Here is a 21,274-nt window from a genome sequence, read left to right as displayed (position 1 = left end):
CAGAAAATGTGCAAATGGTGACACGATGATATATTTCTACAGCCAATAGTATCACTCTGTTTGCAAACCTGGCATTCCTCCAAAAGATGTCACCGCCTTTTAAAAATATGTCAATTGGTAGCAATCTTGCCTCTGAGTCAAAAGGTTGTTGGTTCAAGTCCTACTCCAGAGACTTGAGCACAAAAATCTAGGCTGAGAGGAATGTGAGAAGCTGTCGGAGGTGCCGTCTTTTGGATGAGACGTTAAACCGAGGCCCCGTCTACTCTCTCAGGTAGAGGTAAAAGATCCCATGGCACTATTTCGCAGGGGAATTCTCCCTGGTGTCCTGGCCAATACTTATCTCGCAATCAACATTACTAAAAAAACAAATTATCTGGTCATTATCACATTGCTGTTTGTAGGATCTTGCCATGTGCAAATTGGCGATGCACTTCCTACATTACAACAGTGACTACACGTCAAAAAGTACTTAATTGGCTGTAACGGGATTTGGGACAATGGTGGTTGCGAAAGGTGCTATATAAATGCAAGTTTTCTTTTTCTTTCTGTTAGGAATATCAAAGATCATGGGATTAAAGGGGCAGTGGCAGCATGGATACAGACTTGGCTAAGGGTAGAAAGCAGAGGGTAGTAGTAGATGGCCATTTATCAGACTGGAGGGAAGATACAGTGGTCTCCCCCAGGTATTAGGACCACTGCTCTTTTTAATATATATTAATAACCTGGACTTGGGTATAGGAGGCAATTTTTTAAATTTTGCAGATGACACAAAACTTGGCAATGTAGTAAACATTGCAGAGGATAGTAGCAGACTTCAGGAAGACATAGACAGACTGATGAAATGGGCAGACACATATCAGATAAAGTTTAATGTAGAGAAGTGTGAAGTGTTTCATTTCGGAAGAAAGATAACGTAGATAGGGCAAAACTGTTTCCACTAGCATGGGGGTCAATAACCAGAGGACGCAGACTTAAGATTATTGGCAAAAGAACCAAGGGTAGAGATGAGGAATCATTAAATGCATAAGTTGTTATGATCTGGATTTCATAGTAACGTTCAAAATGAAATTAGATGGATACTTGAAAAGCAAAAATATGCAGGGCTACAGGGAAAGAGTGGGACTAATTGGATAGCTCTTTCAAATAGCCAGCACAGGCACAATGGGCTGAATGGCCTCCCTCTGTGCTGTAAGATTCTATGAATCTATGACAGGATAATTGTGGCATGTTTGGGAAGACCTGGTGGTCTTGGACGTATGGATTCCAAAGCTCTCCACAATTGGGGTTTGCTGCGTTACATGCCTGGGTCTGTTGCAGATTAATTGATAGAGATTGATTCCTATTGTCATTTATGTAACCACAGTGTAACACCACTGTATTACTGTATACACTCAACCTTGATGCACACCTTGACCACAAGGGGTGAACTTGTGGGAGACACTCCTTACCTGATCACACAGGTATAAAAAGGGAGGTCCCACCCAGGGTCATCACTTGGAGTCCTGTGAATAAAGAGTTAAGGTCACAGAGTGACCTTGTTCCCAGAATGTGGCTCGTGTGGTTTCATACTGTAGAGTAAGGACTTAACAGTGGCGACGAGAAACGGGAATTCACGACCCACGAGAATGGCCACCGGTCGCACAGGGGAACGGTACTGTGTTGGGGAAGACTGAGACGATTTTGTCGAGAAGCTTCAGCAAAGCTTTGTTCTGAAAGAATGGCTGGGGGATGCAGCGGCCGACAAGCGAAGGGCTCATCTTTTGACCAGCTGTGGACCAAAGACGTATGCGCTCATGAAGGACTTACTAGCACCCGAAAAGCCGGCGGACAAAACCTTTGAAGAACTTAGCAAATTGATCGAGGAGCACCTCAAACCGGCGAGTAGCATACATATGGCCCGACACAGATTCTACACCCACCGACGTCAAGAAGGACTGAACATACTGGACTTCGTAGCAGAACTCCAGCGTTTGGCCAGCCTCTGTAAGTTCAAGGACGTCTGCAGGGGGAGATGCTAAGGGACTTCTTTATCGAGGGCATCGGTCATGCGGGAATTTTCCGCAAGTTAATTGAGACCAAGGATTTGACCTTGGAAGCGGCGGCGTTGATAGCTCAAACTTTCATGGCGGGGGAGGAAGAGACGAAAATAATATACGCGCGCAATTCTGCCTCTAACGTGGCGAGGGATCAGGGAGTCAACATCATCAATGCGGCTCAGAGCCTTGCAGGAAGGCAGAGCAGTCCGACATTCCCCAGGCAGCAATAGACCCCAGAGTAGGACTGCAACAGAGACAATGGCAGGCTGAACGGACATTCACGCCATCACAGTGGACAATGCGACCCGGGATGGGGCCATTGACACCCACTAATAGGATACTTAAGAGCAGTCCAAGGGACAGTCAGCGTGGAATGCCTAGCCGTAGTGCCTTTCTTCCCAACAATGGAAGCTTTAACTCATGCTGGAGGTGTGGGGGAAAACACTCAGCCAGATCCTGCAGATTTCAACAGTTTGTCTGCTGGAACTGCAATCTCAGTGGCCATTTAGCTCAAATGTGCAGGAAGCCTGCAACCAGACTAATATATGAGGTGGATGGTCCAGAAGAGGGTCCTCTGAGGCAGGATGATTTTTAGAGCGAATCGATGGACGCCGAGGTTCAGCGGGTCCATGTGGCGAATATTCACAGTTCATACACCAAAACGCCACCCATGATGATGAAGGTTTTGTTAAATGGTATCCCTGTACGCATGGAGCTGGACACTGGGGCCAGCCAGTCACTCATGGGCGTTCAGCAATTTGAGAAGCTATGGCCATTTAAAGCCAGTCGACCAAAATTAGCACGTGTCGAGACACAATTACGGACTTGCATTAATGAAATCATTCCGGTGCTAGGCAGTGCAATGTTGGCTGTAACACACAATGGGTTAATGAATCGGTTGCCACTCTGGATTGTCCCGGGCAATGGTCCCGCACTGTTGGGGAGGAGCTGGTTAGCCGAGATGATCTGGAAATGGGGGGATGTTCACGCAATGTCATCTGTGGAGTGAAGTTCGTGCTCACAAGTTCTGCAACAATTCAATTCATTATTCCAACCTGGCGTTGGGACTTTCAAAGGCACTAAACTAGTGATACACATCACCCCGAACGCCAGGCTAGTGCACCACAAAGCCTGAGCGGTGCCATATGTAATGCGGGAAAAGATTGAGAGCGAATTGGACTGGCTGTTGAGAGGGGGCATCATCTCGCCTGTTGAATTCAGCGACTGGGCGAGCCCCATCGTTCCCGTCCTAAAAGCGGATGGCTCTGTCAGGATCTGTGGCGACTACAAGGCCACCATCAATCGAGTGTCCCTACAAGATCAATACCCGCTCCCGAGAGCGGAGGACCTTTTCGCCACGCTGGCAGGTGGCAAGCTGTTGCTGTTCACCAAGTTGGACCTCACTTCAGCCTATATGACCCAGGAACTGGCCGATGAATCTAAACTACTGACCACCATCACCACACACAAGGGACTGTTCATTTATAAGAGGTGCCCGTTTGGCATTTGATCAGCGGCTGCGATTTTTCAACGAAACATGGAAAGCCTGCTTAAATCCATTCCTGGAACGATCGTATTCCAGGACGACATCCTCATCACGGGTCAAGACATCGAGGAACACCTCCACAACCTGGAGGAGGTGCTACGCCAACTGGACTGGGTAGGCCTGCGACTCAAGAAGTCTAAATGTGTGTTTTCAGCCCCTGAGGTTGAGTTTCTGGGCAGGAGGGTTGCTGCAGATGGGATTCGGCTCACCGAATCCAAAACAGAGGCGATTCGACGAGCACCCAGGCCCTGCAACACATCGGAGTTGCATTCATTCCTGGGACTGTTGAACTGCTTCGGGAACTTTCTGCCGAGCATGAGCACGTTGTTGGAGCCGCTACACGTGCTCCTGCGTAAGGATTGCGATTGGTTTTGCGGGGGACTGTCAGGAACGGGCTTTTGATCAATCGCGAAACCTACTTTGTTCAAACAAGTTGTTGACCCTGTACGACCCTTGTAAAAAATTAGTTCTTACATGTGATGCATCGTCCTATGGGGTTGGGTGCTTGTGGCAGCAGGGCAATGCTGAGGGTCAACTACAACCTGTGGCTTATGCCTCCAGGTCGCTCTCTCAAGCAGAACAGGGATATATCATGGTCGAGAAGGAAGCGCTTGCATGTGTCTATGGTGTAAAAAAAAATGCATCAGTACCTCTTTGAGTTAGAGATGGACCAAAAGCCATTAACATCTCTGTTGTCAGACAGCAAGGCTATCAATGCCAATGCATCAGCTCACATACAACGATGGGCTCTCATGCTGGCTGCTTATGACTACTCCATCCGGCACCGGCCCGGCATGGAAAATTGCGCTGATGCGCTCAGCAGGCTTCCGCTGGCCACCACTGAGGGGGTAGCGGAGCAAAGCGCCGAGATGGTCATGGCTGTCGATGCCTTTGACAGCGCAGGCTCCCCCATCACAGCCCGCCAGATCAAAATCTGGACAAACAGAGATCCCCTCCTATCCCTGATTAACAAATGTGTCCTGACTAGGGATTGGGCACCTGCACACGGAGCATGCCCTGAGGAGGTCAGACCGTTCCACAGACGGATGGATGAGCTCTCCATCCAAGCTGACTGCCTACTATGGGGCAGCCGCGTAGTTATGCCCCAGAAGGGCAGGGAGGCATTCATCAGGGAACTCCACAGCGAGCACCCAGGCATTGTGCTGATGAAGGCCATTGCCCGGTCACACGTTTGGTGGCCTGGAATTTATTCAGACCTGGAACACTGTGTTCGCAGGTGCACGACGTGTGCCCAGCTGGGTAATGCCCCCAGGGAGGCCCCGCTCAGCCCGTGGCCCTGGCCTACCAGGCCATGGTCACGCATTCATGTTGACTACGCAGGCCCATTCATGGGTAAGATGTTCCTTATTGTGGGAGATGCGTACTCGAAATGGATCAAGTGCATCATTCTGAATTCATGCACGTCATCCACCACCGTAGAAAGCTTCCGTGCGATCTTTGCAACCCATGGCTTGCCGGACATCCTGGTTAGTAATAATGGCCCGTGTTTCACAAGCCATGAATTCCGAGAGTTTATGTTGGGCAATGGCATCAACCATGTCAGGACTGCGCCATTCAAGCCAGCCTCCAATGGCCAGGTGGAACGTGCGGTCCAAATCATCAAGCAAGGTATGCTCAGGATTCAAGGACCTTCCCTACAATGCCGCCTATCGCGTCTCCTGCTGGCCTATAGATCCTGACCGCACTTGCTCATGGGGGTCCTGCCCGCAGAGCTACTAATGAAACGGACACTCAAAACTCGGTTGTCCCTCATTCACCCAGTACTGACCGACATAGTTGAGGGCAAGCGCAAGTCCCAAAACGAGTACCATGACCGTAATACGAGGGGGGGATGTATAGAAATAAATGATGCTGTATTCGTCCCCAATCACGCCATGGGGCCCAAATGGCTTGAGGGTACTGCAATTGACAAAGAGGGGAATAGGGTCACCGTGGTAAAACTCAACAATGGTCAGATATGTCGTAAGCATCGGGACCAAGTTTAAAAAAAAGGTTCAGCATCGACACGGAGGAAAATGAAGAAGACCATGAGATGGAGCTCTCAACACCGCCAGTGAACGAGCAACAAGAGCATTCAGAAGAATGCACAGTCCCTGCGGTCAGCCCGGACAGGCCGGAATCTCCACAGTGACAGACACTCATGTCAGTGTCCAACAACCAGAGCCCCAACTGCGGCGCTCCACGAGGGAGCGTAGACCACCTGAAAGACTAAACCTATGATCCCAATAAGACTTTGGGGGAGGGGGGGGGGGGGAAGGTGATGTCATGTATGTAGCCACAATGTAACACCACTGTATTACTGTATACACTCAACCTTGATGCACACCTTGACCACAAGGGGTGAACTTGTGGGAGATACTCCTTACCTGATCACACAGGTATAAACAGGGAGGTCCCACGCAGGGTCATCACTTGGAGTCCTGTGAATAAAGAGTTAAAGTCACAGAGTGACCTTGTTCCCAGAATGTGCCTCGTGTGGTTTCAAGCTGTAGAGCAAGGACTTAACACCTATGATTAGTTAACAACTCCGTTATGATTGAATCATGCGACTACTACGATGGTAGAAGGCGAACTAGATGGACCGTGGCTTTTTTCAGTCTAGCAATTCCTATGTTCCTAGCTTAAAAACTGATTTCAGAAAATTCTTCACATAGTGATTGATGAACTCTTGGGAGAAGAATTTCAATGGGTTTCCCGTGAGTTTCCGCTGTAACTTCAGATGAACATTGGCATATGTCCTGGGGAAATTACAAAATGTAAATTTGTAGCTATCTCCCCATTGGTTCTGCTGATCTTTCAATGGAGAATTCTACGCAGGCATTCAATGGATGTCTGAACAGAATGGTGGATATCCTGGAATCTTTAAACAAACAACTAGATGCAGTAATGGTGGGAGCGTAGGTTTGTTCTGGATGGATGAATTAAGATGGGCCTTTACCATCATGTGCTTTGTGATGGGATAGGCTAGCTGCTTGGAGTCCTGAGCCTAAAATGGTAGATCTCGCAACACAAAGAAGAGGTGAACTCATTGAATTCACTGGCGCCAAAATTGGGATAGATTTTCTGAATTAGTGCTCCCCGCACAGAGGTTCACGTGATGGGAGTGAATATTTAGGAATTCAAGTGCAGTGATCAGTGTGCATCCTATGATTACCCGTTCTTTAATGTAAATTAGCACTCCTAGTGCCTAGCAGCCTGGAATCCAGGCCATTGTGCTGAGGATGAATGTCTGCCCATTTTAATGGGTGATAAATTGGTCAGGTGGTGTCGAAATCTCCAAATTGCACTCCCATTGCATGAAGGCTCGAGTATAAATCCAGAGTCGAGGCCTGACCTGGTAGTTTCACATCTCTTTTGCTTGACACCACATGGAGTCTAACTCCAGTGCAGTGTCAAACTTGATGTTAAAGATCCCCAAGCCTTGGAGTTCCTGGGCACTTCTCAAACCTATCTCAAATTAATTGAAATATATCGATAGTGGGACACTGCTGCCTGCACCGTCTATACCTTAAGACAAGTTCTGGGAGAGAAGCTCTACAAATGCTTGCGTAGAATTTTCACCCGGGCAGCATAATTGAAGTTGCATGCGTCAGTTGTTATCATATCATCACACTTTATCCTTGGAGAAGTTTTGGAAGAATTCACAGTGTGATAAGCCATGATATGAGCATTCTTTCATCTTATAGTGTGAGGTGGTGTAAGGATTCACAGGCTGATTGGCCATGAAATGAATGCTCCTTCGATGGCCATAAACATCATTTTACCAGCTGATAGGGTGTTGGTCTTATACAGCAGGAATATTTTTAAGGGCTCCAACAACCCCATACAATACCCACACTTACAGTGCACAAGTTGCTTGCTGGATGTCAATCAGGAATTCAGAGTGAGAGCACCGACCTCCACTCACCAAGACTGTCTAGAGTGGGTTTCAAACCCTGCACCTTTGACACAGAGGCGAGAGTGTTACCACTAAAGCAAAGGCTCGCTCCATATGCAGGCAGTGTATCTTGGGTGAAACCTGAACTGCCCCCACTGTTGTGTCAAGGTGCCTACAAATCCAAAATTGCAGGGATATAGGGAAAGAACGGGCGAATGGGTCTAACTGGATTGCTCTTTGAAAGAGCCAACACAGATTCTAAGGGCCGAATGGTCTTTTGTGCTGTACTATTCTATGTGACCATTCTTCACGAGGAAGACTAGACAGGGAATTTTAGTGGGGCTCTTGCAGCATGTGGAAAGGGGGGGAGCATCACAAATGAGCCAAACCTGTCTTCATCCAACATCCACTCATTTGCCGGCAGGAGTCACTGGATAGCAAACATGAGTGAGATACCTGGCTAATTGTTTCCCCCTTCCCCTAGTGGCATAGAAGACAACGGCAGGGCTCCCACAAGCACCGTTCTGGCTGCCATCCATTAACTGAGCACAGTACAGGTTTTGACAGGACGTGGACCATGTACAGTAGACACCTCAAGTCGCTGGAGAAATACCACCAACGATGTCTCCGCAAGATCCTACAAATCCCCTGGGAGGACAGACGCACCAACGTTAGCGTCCTCGTCCAGGCCAACATCCCCAGCATTGAAGCACTGACCACACTTGATCAGCTCCGCTGGGCAGGCCACATAGTTTGCATTCCGGACACGAGATTCCCAAAGCAAGCGCTCTACTTGGAACTCGTCCACAGCAAACGAGCCAAAGGTGGGCAGCGGAAATGTTACAAGGACACCCTCAAAGCCTCCCTGATAAAGTGCGACATCCCCACTGATACCTGGGAGTCCCTGGACAAAGATCGCTCTATGTGGAGGAAGTGCATCCGGGAGGGCGCTGAGCTCCTCGAGTCTTGTCGCCAAGAGCATGCAGAAATCAAGCGCAGGCAGCGGAAGGAGCGTGCGGCAAACCAGACTCCCCACCCACCCATTCCTTCAACCACTGTCTGTCCCACCTGTGACAGAGACTGTGGTTCTTGTATTGGACTGTACAGCCACCTTAAAACTCATGCTAAGAGTGGAAGCAAGTCTTCCTCGATTCTGAGGGACTGCCTATGATGATGATGATGATGACAGTACAGAGTTGAACCTTGGAACCTTTGTCTAACAGCTTGGTTTCACAGTGGCCAGTGCAGTTACAAACCGAGCCACAGGAGTCACATTAATGCTGGAATGCAAATCTCTTTTTAAAGATCAGCACAGTAAAATATCGAATGCAAAAATGCTGTTTTCTTAAATTAAATCCAAATAACATCGCACAGTCTGAAACAGATTCCATGCAAAAAAAAAATCAGATAAAACTGAAGAAATAGTAAAAACGTTTATTAAGGCAGGCTGTGGAAGTAAAAAAAAGAGAATAAAATGTTTAGCAAACAGGAAGAACAGTTCACAGGCGGAAAGAGACTTTTGGAGATCCTAGCGGAGAAGATACAATTATCTTGGATATAGAGCTAAAATACAAAGGAAACTTGAGGAGAAAAAAAGTGTAGAAAAATTTAATTTGAATGCAAAATTGTAGTCTAATTACGATCACAATACACGTCTTCAGTAAAAATAGGAAATATGCAACACACGCGGGGTAATTTTAACATTGAGCGATGGTGTAAAACGGATGATATCGAATTAACTGCCCATTCTACACCATGCCCAATTTACCCTTCCAAGGAAAGGAAAATTGGGCATGATGTATAACAACAACTTGTATTTATATGCTTGTATTTATATGACACTTAAGGAGAAATTAGGGCAGATGCGGTAGCTTTTAAAGAGCATCTTAAAGGAGGAAGGAGAAGTAGAGAGGTGGGGAGATTTAGGCAGCGAATTCCAGATCTTAGGGCAAAAGCAACTGAAGGCATGGCTACCCATAGTGGAGTGATTAAAATTGGGGATGCTCAAGAGGCCAGAATTGGAGGAGCGCCGATATCTCGGGGGATTGGGGAGCTGGAGGACATTACAGATGGGGAGGGACGAGGCCATGGAGAGATTTGCAAACAAGTGGCGCCTTATCTGTGATTGACACGAAGGGAGTAGAGAGGTCACAAGATGGCAAGATCAAGGGGGTCGCCGTGAATATGGGTGACATAAGAACATAAGAAATAGGAACAGGAGTAGGCCATATGGTCCCTCAAGCCTGCTCCGCCATTCAATAAAATCATGGCTGATCTGATCATAGACTCAGCTCCATTTCCCCGCCCGCTCCCCATAACCCCTTATCCCCTTCTCGTTTAAGAAACTGTCTATTTCCGTCTTAAATTTATTCAATGTCCCAGCTTTCACAGCTCTCCTCGACAGCGAATTCCACAGATTTACAACCCTCTAAGAGAAGAAATTCCTCCTCATTTCTATTTTAAATGGGCGGCCCCTTATTCTAAGATCGTGCCCTCTAGTTCTAGTGTCCCCCATCACTGGAAACATCCTCTCTGCATCCACCTTGTCAAGCTTCCTCATAATCTTATACATTTCGATAAGATCACTTCTCATTCTTCTGAATTCCAATGAGTAGAGGCCCATAAATCTCATAAGTCAACCCCCTCACTCCCGGAATCAACCTAGTGAACCTTCTCTGCACTGCCTCCAAAGCAAGTATATCCTTTCGTAAATATGGAAACCAAAATTGCACGCAGTATTCCAGGTGTGGTCTCACCAATACATTATATAGCTGTAGTAAGACTTCCCTGCTTTTATACTCCATCCCCTTTGCAATAAAAGCCAAGATACCATTGGCCTTCCTGATCACTTGCTATACCTGCATACTATCCTTTTGCGTTTCATGTACAATTTACCCCCAGGTCCCGCTGTACTGCGGCACTTTGCAATTTTTCTCTATTTAAGTAATAACTTGCTCTTTGATTTTTTTCTGTCAAAGTGCATGACCTCACATTTTCCGACATTATACTCCAACTGCAAAACTTTTGCTCACTCACTTAGCCTGTCTTATGTCCTTTTGTAGATTTTTCGTGTCCTCTTCACACATTGCTTTTCCTCCCATCTTTGTATCATCAGCAAACTTGGCTACGTTACACTCAGTCCCTTCTTCTAAGTTGTTAATATAGATTGTAAATAGTTGGGGTCCCAACACTGATCCCTATGGCACCCCACTAGTTACTGGTTGCCAATCAGAGAATGAACCATTTATCCCGACTCTCTGTTCTTTGTTAGTTAGCCAATCCTCTATCCATGCTAATATATTACCCCCCAACCCTGTGAACCTTTATCTGTTGCAGTAACCTTTTATGTGTCACTTTGTCAAATGCCTTCTGGAAGTCCAAATACACCACATCCACTGGTTCCCCTTTATCCACTCTGTTCGTTACATCCTCAAAGAATTCCAGAAAATTTGTCAAACATGACTTCCCTTTCATAAATCCATGCTGACTCTGCCTGACCAAATTTTACTTTTTCTAATGTCCTGCTACTGCTTCTTTAATAATGGACTCCAACATTTTCCTAACCACTGCTGTTAGGCTAACTGGTCGATAAGTTACCTGCTTTTTGTCTGCCTCCTTTTTTAAATAAGGGCGTTATATTTGCAGTTTTCCAATCTTGGGGGGGTTTTGGCATTTACATGGAGGAAGAGATTGAGGGAGGATAGGAGGGTTATGAACTCAGCGGAGAGAGAGCATGATGAATTGAGATGGAGGTTGAAATCACCGAGGACGAGAAGTCGCTCTGTGCAGAGGCTGAGGGAGGAAACCAGTGAAGATATCTCAGCGTTAACATTTTTATGATAGTTGGGTGGGCAGTAGAGAACAAGAATTTGAAATGAGAAGTGAAAGGATGTATATTCAATTTCACCCGTGTTACACCATTGCCCAAAGATAAAATGACCACCCATGGAGTCTAACTCCAGTGCCATGTCAAACGTGGTGTCGAATCTCGGACCAGCACCAGCTGAAAACAGAAAAGATGGTCAACATTGTGAGTGTAAGCTCTTCATCGAAACTCAATTCTCTGAAAAGGATCTGCACCTCAAACCTTAACCTGTCTTTTCTCTTTTCAGATGCTGATGAACTTGCTGTGCACTTCTATTTTCATTTAAAATTGCACAGTCTTTTTTCTTTCTTCTGAAAGATCAATGAGGTCGACACTTAAAGTGTGGATCCTCCATGAGCAGTGACTCTCATACCTGCCTGTACCAATGTGAGGAGGGGCCTACATTCAACATGTTAACCCGTCTCTCCAGAGGCTGACCAGGCTTGCTGAATATCTCCAGCACCTTTTTGGTTTTTATTTCAGATTTCCAGCTTCATGATTTTTCTTCCCACCTCTATATTTCTTATACAGAATGTTGTAAGTTGTATTTTAAAAGAACCCAGTGTGATGCTAAGATCTAACATCTCTTTGCTGAATTGGGATTGCCAAAGGAAACGAACACCAATCCACTTTCCTTAGCGTTCGGGCGTGAGTCTTCCGCTAGCGTCACAGGGCCCTGCAGGTGCCTACTAAGAAGAGGAGAAGTAGCAACTTCATATCTGGGTGGCGCTTGAACTACCTCGTATGTCGATGAGGTTGTTGACTCAGATTGCTTTGTGACCGTGGTTGAGGTTTTTGATGTGATAATTTTGTTCCCAAATCGATCGATCTCTTCATATTTTTCCATGACAGTCTTCGTACCAACTATCTCACCTCCGTCAGGCCCTGTCTTGAACTCTACAACACTTTTGCTTCTTTGAGGGACTGGGCTCTGAGTTCTATCAACGACATTGCCTTTAAATCCACTTAAAGGGCTACAGCCAGTAGATAAGTTGGGTACATTGTCACTGGCATTGGCAATGTTGGTTCCCTTTCTGTTCTTTGCTTGAATGAATTCATCGTTGGTGTCTCTTACCACGGAGTCCTTCCTGCGCACAGACTGCTGGTTCGCTGTCTCAGCTCCAACACTCTGTATGCTGACATGCTGGTGTCCATTGCAAAGAATTGGGTTGTCATGATCATCGTAGGTTGTCACCTTTGGAGATCGGGGTGGGACATCCTGATTTTGAGGAGCAGCAGAAATGGATGCCTCCTCTGTTAGTGGAGCAGGGAGATCTTTTTTCAAAGGATCTGTAGGTTTTCTAGCAGCAGATTCGATCGAAATGTAGGAAGGAGACGATGGAGAGTACACGCGGGCGGGAACAGCTGAGGTATCTAACAATAGTCTAGCTTGTTTCTCTGACTTTTCTAACCTTTCTTTTCGAACATGGCCCTCCTTAACTTGCTTGCCTTTTTCTGTGCCTGATTTGCTGGAGACGAGACTAATTTTCTTGATATTGGCAGACGGAGAGCTTGAAGAAACTCCAAGTGACTCTCCAAATAGGCCAGAGAGTCCTGCAATATCAGACTCTGATTTCAGATTGGAGACAGAATACAGAGCCTTTTTAATGGACTCTTCAATGTGTAACAGCTTCGCCAATGTCTGCTCCTTCAGATAGATTATCTCTGTACTCGCCCTTTCAAGATCTTCAAACACAAGTTCCACTGAAGAGAAACCTTCTAATTCATCCTTGATTACTCGAGGCTGATTCTGCAGCACATCTTTTCGGCAATCAATTGGTTTGAATTGCTTAACCATGTTGTTCTTAGGCACCACCCATTCAGGCACATTCTCAAATAAACTCTTCAAGCCTTTCACATCTACTTCAAAAGTCTCCTCTTCAAACTCTTTAACTTGGGACAAGATCTTCTGCAGCTCTTCTCGCTTCCTCAGGTTTTCAAATATCTCCATCGCTGCCTTCACATTTCCTCGCATTATCTCCTCTTTGTGAACTGATAACCTTTTCCTGCGATCGTCTTCTGTCTCTTTCCCTTGCTTCCCTCGCATTACGACCATCTCTGGTTGCGGGGTGCGTTGCTGCTCTGTGTGCAACAGTACTTGTTGGCGATTTGCAGCTGATACTTGGTTACTGAATCCATGCTGATCGATGCATCTGTGGCACTGGGCACTTTGGGACTGTGGTTGCTCAAACGACACTTTGACTGACTGCTGCGGGTTCAACTCTGCACTTGGCTGAGGCTGTTGGCAACTCTTCTGTGCCGTAACAGTGGCCGAGGTTTTTGCTGGCACAATTTTAACTTTCTTTGGTAAAGCAGGCATACCCTCTGGCCTTGTCACATCCTCTTTCAGACTGCTAGCCTGGCTCACTTGAGGAGAGTTTGATTTGTTCTGGGTACCAAAAATGTGAAGAGCAGCTTTGAATCCCTGAAACATTTCAGTTCTTGTTGTGCTTTCCTCCGAATATGACTGCATGAATCCCTGGACCTCTTCTGCCGCAGTCAACTTCTTTGGTACCATTTCTTGTTCCCTGTTTATTGGGTCATTTGCCTCAACAAGGCTTTCAGAGCAGTTTCTTCCTCTCTGTTGACTTATCTCTTGTGATACCATATTTGCTGCTGGGCTGGTGACTATTACAGCTGACTTGGTGTATCCTTCCTTCCTTTGCTTGTATTTGTCCTCTGCCAACTGCAAGGGAGTTCTCACTGCCTTGGTGTAAGATGCCATTGTGCTAGATTTTTCTTCTGATAGAGACTGCCCTTCTAATTGAATGTCCTGACATCCTGACAGATGGGCAGTCTCTGTAGGAAGCGATGCCCTGGTAGCTTTTACTGGAGGAATAAACATTGGTGAGTTGCACGCAATAGGAGAAAATGGGTTTGATTTTGGCATGGCTGATGCATAGTTTTTCGGTGGAGTAGATGGACTTGGAACAGAATGGATTGCTTGTAAGTGTTCAGGCTTGGGAGGCGGAATGGGTTTGCCCCCCTGCATTGGCAAGTGCCTGGCGGGTACGACATGTGGCTTCGGTACAATACATGGCTTAGACGGAACATTTTTTTCCTGGGTCTTGGGCGGAAGAGGTGGAGGAAACTGGGAAGTAGCTGGATTTTTCGTTGCAGAAGACTCAGACTGGTTGCGGGGAAAGGCGGTGCCCACCACTGGCGGTTGGCCACAAGCTTCACTCGACGGTACAGTGGTCTCTGTCACTGGAACTGGAGGAGGAAACTCAGTGTCAGATTGTGATATCGAATTCTGATTACAAACAGTTCTAACACCATTCTTCTTTTGGTCCCATGAATGTGACTGGCCTGCGGTTCTATATATCATGGCGGCTTTAAAATCACCTTTGGAAACATTCATATTAGCTTTTCCCAGAGAATGGAGAGCTGCCTGCAAGTTACCTCGGACCACGTCCTCTCTCTCGACAGACTTCTGCTCTGCCACTGAATTCTTTAAAGACTCTATAGTTGATTTTACGTCTCCCTTGACAATTATCTCCTGATCTGCCACTGCCCGATCTTCCTCTGCTAAGTTACTGGACGAGTACTGACCAAGAGTCTGCACTTGTTCTGCAGCAGCTCCTATTTCATCTCTGTCATTATTAACTACTTTGGTTAAATGTTCACATTTCTGACTTTCATTAGAGCAAGCTGCAAATGACTGAATAAGTCCTTGTGTTCCCTCAGAGGCACTGACCTTTCGATTATTCTGTTGGCTCTTTAGCTGGTGGGACTGAGTGACAGTCAGTTGGGTGCTCGTTCGATGCCGTGACGTGGCACTGCCTTGCTGCTGTGTGGAGATCTGTGCCTTTGTCTTCACTTCCTTTTCCACTGCATTCTTGCACTGAATGGTTTGATGATATTGCTGAGACGTTGCTGAGCTTTGTGTGCTATTCTTGAAATGTTCTCGCGTGCTAGATATGTGCTGGATACTCTGTGCTTCAGCTGTAACTTCTCGAAGGTTCTCCATTGCTGCTCGAAGGTCCCGACCTGTGGCATTTGCTGCCCCTACCTCTGACACTGCAAGGGAGGCTTCACCTAATGAGTGAACAGAATGTTCTGAATGCCCTCCAACACTCACTCCCCTCTTACCACAAGTTGATTCTGGTTGTGCATCGAGATTGTCTTTCACATTGCCATAGACAACTTCTTCCTTGTCCAGCTGCTTTGTTTGATACTTTGCATTCTTCAGGGACTGCAGTGTTGCCTTAACATCACCAGTCACAATCTCTTCTTTCTCTACCACAGTGGACTGATTTGCTGCCTGCCCCAGGGCCTGACGAGCAGAATTGCTATCACCACCGAATATGTTTTCTTTCTGAACAATATCTTGGGCAGTCTGCGCTTCCATCAAGAAGTATTTCTTGGTTGCTTTGACATCTCCTGGTACAATGTCAGCGACTGTTCTTTCAACTTGTCCTTTATGCTCTTTCAAATTCCTTTTAGCACCTTCTACATCACCACGTACAATCTCTTCTTTCTGAGAGGAAACCGAAGGATCATCAGATTCCTCCTGGCTGCCCTTGAGATAGTCCAATGTCCCTGATTCAATGCATGTTGTGTACAGTTGTACATTCCCTCTCTCGTTCTCCTCACGATTTACTGTCATTGATGTTGTTTGCTGCTGGGTAGAGGCAAGAAGACTATCAATGGTAGACTTTACATCTCCTTTGATCACCTCTTTTTTAACGCCTTCATTTTGGAGATGATTGACCAGAGAATAAACAGTTACCTGAGCAATTCCTCTTTCAGTCTCCTGAATCAAAATACCTCTTTTGACTTTACTGTCTTGCTTAAGAAGGCTATAAATTGCGTGAGCGCTGTCTCCTTTAGCAAATTCTTTCCTAACATCAGTTTCGGACTGGGAGAAAAGCTGAAGTTTGGTTGAAGAGATTTTCCCGCTTTCATCTTCTTTCAATACAATCCCTTCAGAATGGAGAGATTCCTTCTTTTGAAGCAACTGCATCAGAATTCTCTGCAAGTTGCCACCAATAACCTCTTCTTTTAGAATGTGTGGACCATCTTGACTCATCAGTTGATATTTGGCCATTTTTAGAATGCCTGTCTCACTTGATTCAATGATAAGTCCCCTGGATGTAATGGCATTGCATTTGTAGAGGGTCTGTAAGCTTGTATGGACACTTTGTTCTGTCATCTCGGCACTTTCTGTGCTACATTGAGCATGAATGAACGTGTCCAGGGGTGTTGTTTCAAATAGCCACGTTGTAGTCTTCACGTCAGCATCTGTCACTTCTTCCTTAGTTTCTTTGCTCATTAAAGTATCTGAATCTTTTAAGCTGTCCAGTGGCTGGGACTCAAACAACCAAGTGCACCTTTTCACATCTCCCTTCTGTACATCTTCTCGATGGACAGTGGTTGCACCTGTGCTTTCGTCAGCCCCGCCTTTCAAGGAATCAATGGGATGATTTTCAAATAGCCAAGTTGATGTCCTGACATCTCCACTCTGAACATCGCTGACACTGACCATCCTTACATATTTCTGGGGTACATGCTGCTCTTCAAAGAGTTGTTTGCTTGCTTGCACATCACCTCCTCGGACCTCATCCACCACTTTTATTCCTGGCTGTGCTTCATCTCTGATTGAATCCAAAGGCTGGGTCTCAAATTTCCATCGAGCAGCTGTCACATCTCCCTGGTGCACATCCTCCTGCGTGACAGCTCTGATCACAAACACCTCATCCAGTGGCTTGATCGTATCCAATGGCTTGGTTTCAAAGAGCCACCTAGTACCCCTTACGTCTCCCCTCACGATTTCCTCCTTCTTTGCTGTAGTAACTTCATGATATTGGCCTTCCTTATCTCGGATTGCATAGAGGGGTTGCGTTTCGAAGAGCATGGTGCATGACTTTACATCACCCTGGGCAAGTGACTCTTCCTTTCTTGCACTGATATTCATTATATCGGTTTCATCTTTTATCTGGTCCAATGAGCAGGTCTCGAAAACAAACCGTTTGCCACCAACATCGCCTCCCTGTACATCAGTAATTGTGTACTTGGGTGTGGCCTCCTCTGACATTTCTTTAATGGAGTCAATGGGGCAGTTTTCAAACAGCCAAGTGAACTTGTGTACACATCCTGACCCTGACTGTGTGGCATCCTCTTGTGTGGATTTGAAACTCTTTCTTCTTTCTACCACGTCACCTATTGCATTGAGTGAGGTGCTTTGATAGATTTCTTTCACTCTTGATACATTCCCTGACTGAATGTCCACCTCGCTTGTGTATTTCATATTCTGTGCCTCATCCAAACCCCCAGCAATGTTGCTAAGTTGTTCTGTTTCAAAAAGATGCTTTGTGGTCTTCACATCTACCCCTTTAACATCATCCAGTTGTGCACTGACGACCCTCAGGTGCTGTTCTTCATTCTCATTAATGCTGTCCAATGCTTGTGTTTCAAAAAGCCATGTGTGTGATTTGACATCACCTTTTGGTTGGGCTTCGCCCTTCTGCGTGGCCTCTGATTTTTCATACAAAGCGTCCATTGGCTGTGTTTCAAACAGCCATTTACATGTCTTCACATCACCCTTTAGCAAATCTTTCTTTTCAGAGCTCTGAACTTCTGTTTTGTTTACGTTGGCGTGTATGACATCAAGAGGCTGTGTCTCAAATAGCCATCTCGTTGTCTCCATATTGCTGGCTCCTCCCTCCTCTTTGGTGATGCCTTTAACTAGTTCCACGTTTTGTATGCTTTCATCGAACTGATCCAGGCGGCGGGTTTCAAACATCCACCTGTAGTGTTTGACATCACCACTAACGACCTGCTCACGGCTTACTGTCTTGACTTGATGGCAGTGACCTGCACCGTCCATGATGGCATAAAGCGGGATGGTTTCAAAGAGAACTCTGTTCTTATTTACATTTCCAGCCAAGACTTCACCCTGTTTCTCAGTAGAGATTTCATCAGAATTTTTAATGCTGTCAAGAGGAAGAGTTTCAAAGAGAAATTTATAAGCTTTGATATCTCCCTTCTGTATCTCCAGTGTCCCAGTGCTACTGGAGGTCTCACTTTGCTCCTTGCTAATACTGTCCAGAGAGCAGCTTTCGAACACATGAGCTCTTTGCTTCACATCTCCCTTTTCTTCTTCGGTCACAACTCTCTTCAAGTGGCCAACTTCAAAGCTGTCCTTCAGGATTTCCATCGGCTGTGTCTCAAACAACCAAAGACTGGATTGCACATTGCCTCCAATTACTTGTTCTTTAGCAATTTCTTCAGATGAGCTTTCCTTTAGTGAGTCAAGAGACTGAGTTTCAAAGAGCCAGCATTGCTTATTCACATCTCCTCCTTCTATTACCTTAACGCTGGCTGTGCAATTTGTCTCTTCGGTCTGCTCATTGATGGCATCCAATGCCTGCGTTTCAAAGAGCCATCTTTTCTTGCCAACACCACCTTGTTGGGTTTCTTCCAAGGAGATGCCTCGAATGATTTTTACTCTTGAGTAATCGCTGTTAATGCTGCCCAGGGGTTGAGTTTCAAACAGCCAGCGGGCACTTTGGACATTACCGCTCCGTTGGATTTCCTCCCTGCAGATAGATTTGATCTGGTGGATGTTCCCGACAGTATCTCGAATGGCACATAATGGTTCTGTCTCAAATAGCTTCACTGTTCTGTTTACATCCCCTTTCAGTTCCTGTATTTCTGAGCGTAGTTGTAATATGCTGCTTTCTTCCACTGAATTTCTACGTCCCAAGGCACCTAACGGATGGGTCTCAAAGAGCAGTTTTGCACCTCTTACATCCCCTTTTTGCACTGGCTCCTTCAGGACTGCTTCTTGGAGATCATTCTCCTTGGAGTAGATTTTATTTAGGATATCCATAGGCTGAGTTTCAAACAACCACAGTGCTGTGCGAACATCACCCTTGGTTTGCTCGTTTCCAACACAGGAGTTTTCGGAAAATTCTGAATACTGGGCACTGATGTCATTAATTGTTTGGTTTTCAAACTTCCATGATGTGCTCCTCACATCGCCACTGAGGATGGCCTCTTCCTCCTTCAGCTTCTTAGCTGCTTGGTGTTCACCAATGGTGTCCAGTGGCCAGTTATCAAATATCCAGCGCATAGACTGGACCTCACTTTGAAGCACCTTATCGTCATTGCCACGGGCACTAGTTGCTAAGGCAGCAGCTGTACGTTCGGCATTCAACACGTCGGCCCAGTCCTCACTGACCACCTCCTGTAGGTTCTTCCTCAGCTCTGGGTGCATGTGTTTATAAAGCCTCTTTAATTCATTAATTTGGCGTTGCTGATGAAACTTGACAAAGGTTTGATGTGGAGGAGGTGGTATATTTTGAGGATAGTGTTCCACTGTTGTGCTTGGCTTGGTAGTAGCCTCAAGTAGGTCAGGAGGAGGAGGTGGTGGTAGAAAATCATTCTCCAAAGTCTGAGCCACACCTGATAGTTGGATCCTATCCAAGTTCTGAGCCATCTTTAGTAAAACAAGGTTACACATGAGGATTCGTTGAAAAGTGGCCTTGCCCTGCATCATGCAATGCGGTTTAGTAATAATCAAAAAGCAAGTCAAACGGTTAATTATGAATAATTTTCAAATAAAATGGATTTACAGAAGAAAAGTATTGCTGTACCTTTCTCCAATGCTGGTGGCACAGACCATGCAGGGTGGGTTGCCGAGAGGTAAGTATCAATGCACAGCAAACAGTCCTCAGCCTTGTTGAAACTCATGAGGACCTCTTCACATCACAGAAAGCAGCACAGTTAAATTATTCCGACTATATGTTTTCCTCCTAAAATGCCAGGGTACACACCAGTGCTGAAAATGACAAGTTTTTCTAAACAAGGTTGTTTGAAATTATCCAAACCTTGTGCAGACTATGGGTGAGGTTATATTTGGAATATACTTTGTGGACCTAATCTTCAACAGGACATAGATTCTTTGGGTAAGTTAAGAAAAAAATGACAAGGACAATTCCAGAACTAAAGTATGAGGATAGACTCTGGAACTGAACACGAGAGAGAGCATCATCCAAGTTTTTAAGGTGGAATTTATACTTTACACTGTGGGAACTCAAAACTGGCATGATATGGCCTCCTGGAGGGAGGGTGTCATATCTCAGGGGTTTAGTGTGCTCTGTCGTCCTCCGAATTCTCTGTCACTTTTGCATTGATGTGTACCCTAAACCATTTGCGTTGATGCAAAAGTGGCAGGATTAATGCGGCCAAAAATATCATGAGGGGTAGATAATGCAGATGTAAGCAGACTAACTGGACAATGTTTTAAGTAAACTCTGAGTGTAGAACTACGGAAAGAAAAATTGCACTTTCAACAAGATTTGAGCAAGATGCAGTTGGAGGTTAAAGGGCTAATTAGAGACAGAACATAGATGGAACAATATGGGACCTGGCAAGTGGCATTGGTGGAAGTCAACTATCTCGGGCTGAGTAATGGAAATGTAAGTGTAGATAGATATTATGGAGTTTACTTAACTGATTTTTGGGGATCAGGGAGTACTAATGCAGAACTTTCCCTCGGGAGATTAAATGGGTGAAGTAGAATCCATAATAGGATACATTGTACAAGGTCTGTGGAAGGAGCTTAAGTGAGTGGGTAGAGTCTCTGTCAGAGTAAATTTCCCCCTATATTGCAGACTTGTCCAGTCTGGAGCTAACCAGTTGCCTATTGATGCATTGTCAGGTATTAAATATTGAGGAACTGTCTTTAAATACTTGTACTCAAACTGATATGAAAATGTATTGGCATGCCAAGGGAATGTCTATAGATGCTTATATTATGTAACCACATAATGTCATTCAAATAAAAACAAAAGTGTGATGACATCATATAATAAATAGAGGTTTATATTAACAGGAACCAGGGAATACAATACAGTAAATTTGTTATTAAAGTACAAAAGCATTGGGATCTTTTTGAAACCTATGGAATCCATTACTGACAC

General features: G+C 45.6%; 2 protein-coding genes across 3 annotated transcripts in view; both read right to left on the bottom strand.

Annotated features, from left to right (window-relative positions):
- Positions 1–21,274, bottom strand: part of LOC139277083 (uncharacterized) — a 50,233-nt gene that overhangs the window by 11,058 nt on the left and 17,901 nt on the right. The window contains exon 1 of one of the 2 annotated variants that reach the window (XM_070895099.1): positions 1,449–5,919. The exons of the other annotated variant lie outside the window; for it this stretch is intronic. The gene's annotated coding sequence lies outside the window, so the exon portion shown is untranslated. Of the gene's footprint in view, positions 1–1,448; positions 5,920–21,274 lie in introns of those variants that run through there. 2 annotated transcript variants of the gene reach the window in all.
- The window catches only part of LOC139277073 (xin actin-binding repeat-containing protein 1-like), a 29,217-nt gene continuing 16,842 nt past the window's right edge, over positions 8,900–21,274 (bottom strand). The window contains exon 4 of the mRNA XM_070895088.1: positions 8,900–19,788. Within this exon, the coding sequence (XP_070751189.1) occupies positions 11,923–19,788 (7,866 nt within the window). The 3' untranslated portion in view covers positions 8,900–11,922. The remainder of the gene's footprint in view (positions 19,789–21,274) is intronic.

This window comes from Pristiophorus japonicus, chromosome 1 (genome assembly GCF_044704955.1).
Source record: "Pristiophorus japonicus isolate sPriJap1 chromosome 1, sPriJap1.hap1, whole genome shotgun sequence".
Classification (NCBI taxonomy): domain Eukaryota; kingdom Metazoa; phylum Chordata; class Chondrichthyes; family Pristiophoridae; genus Pristiophorus; species Pristiophorus japonicus.
The sequence above is the reverse complement of the archived record's forward strand: the minus strand, read 5'-3'. Positions and strand labels throughout refer to the sequence as shown.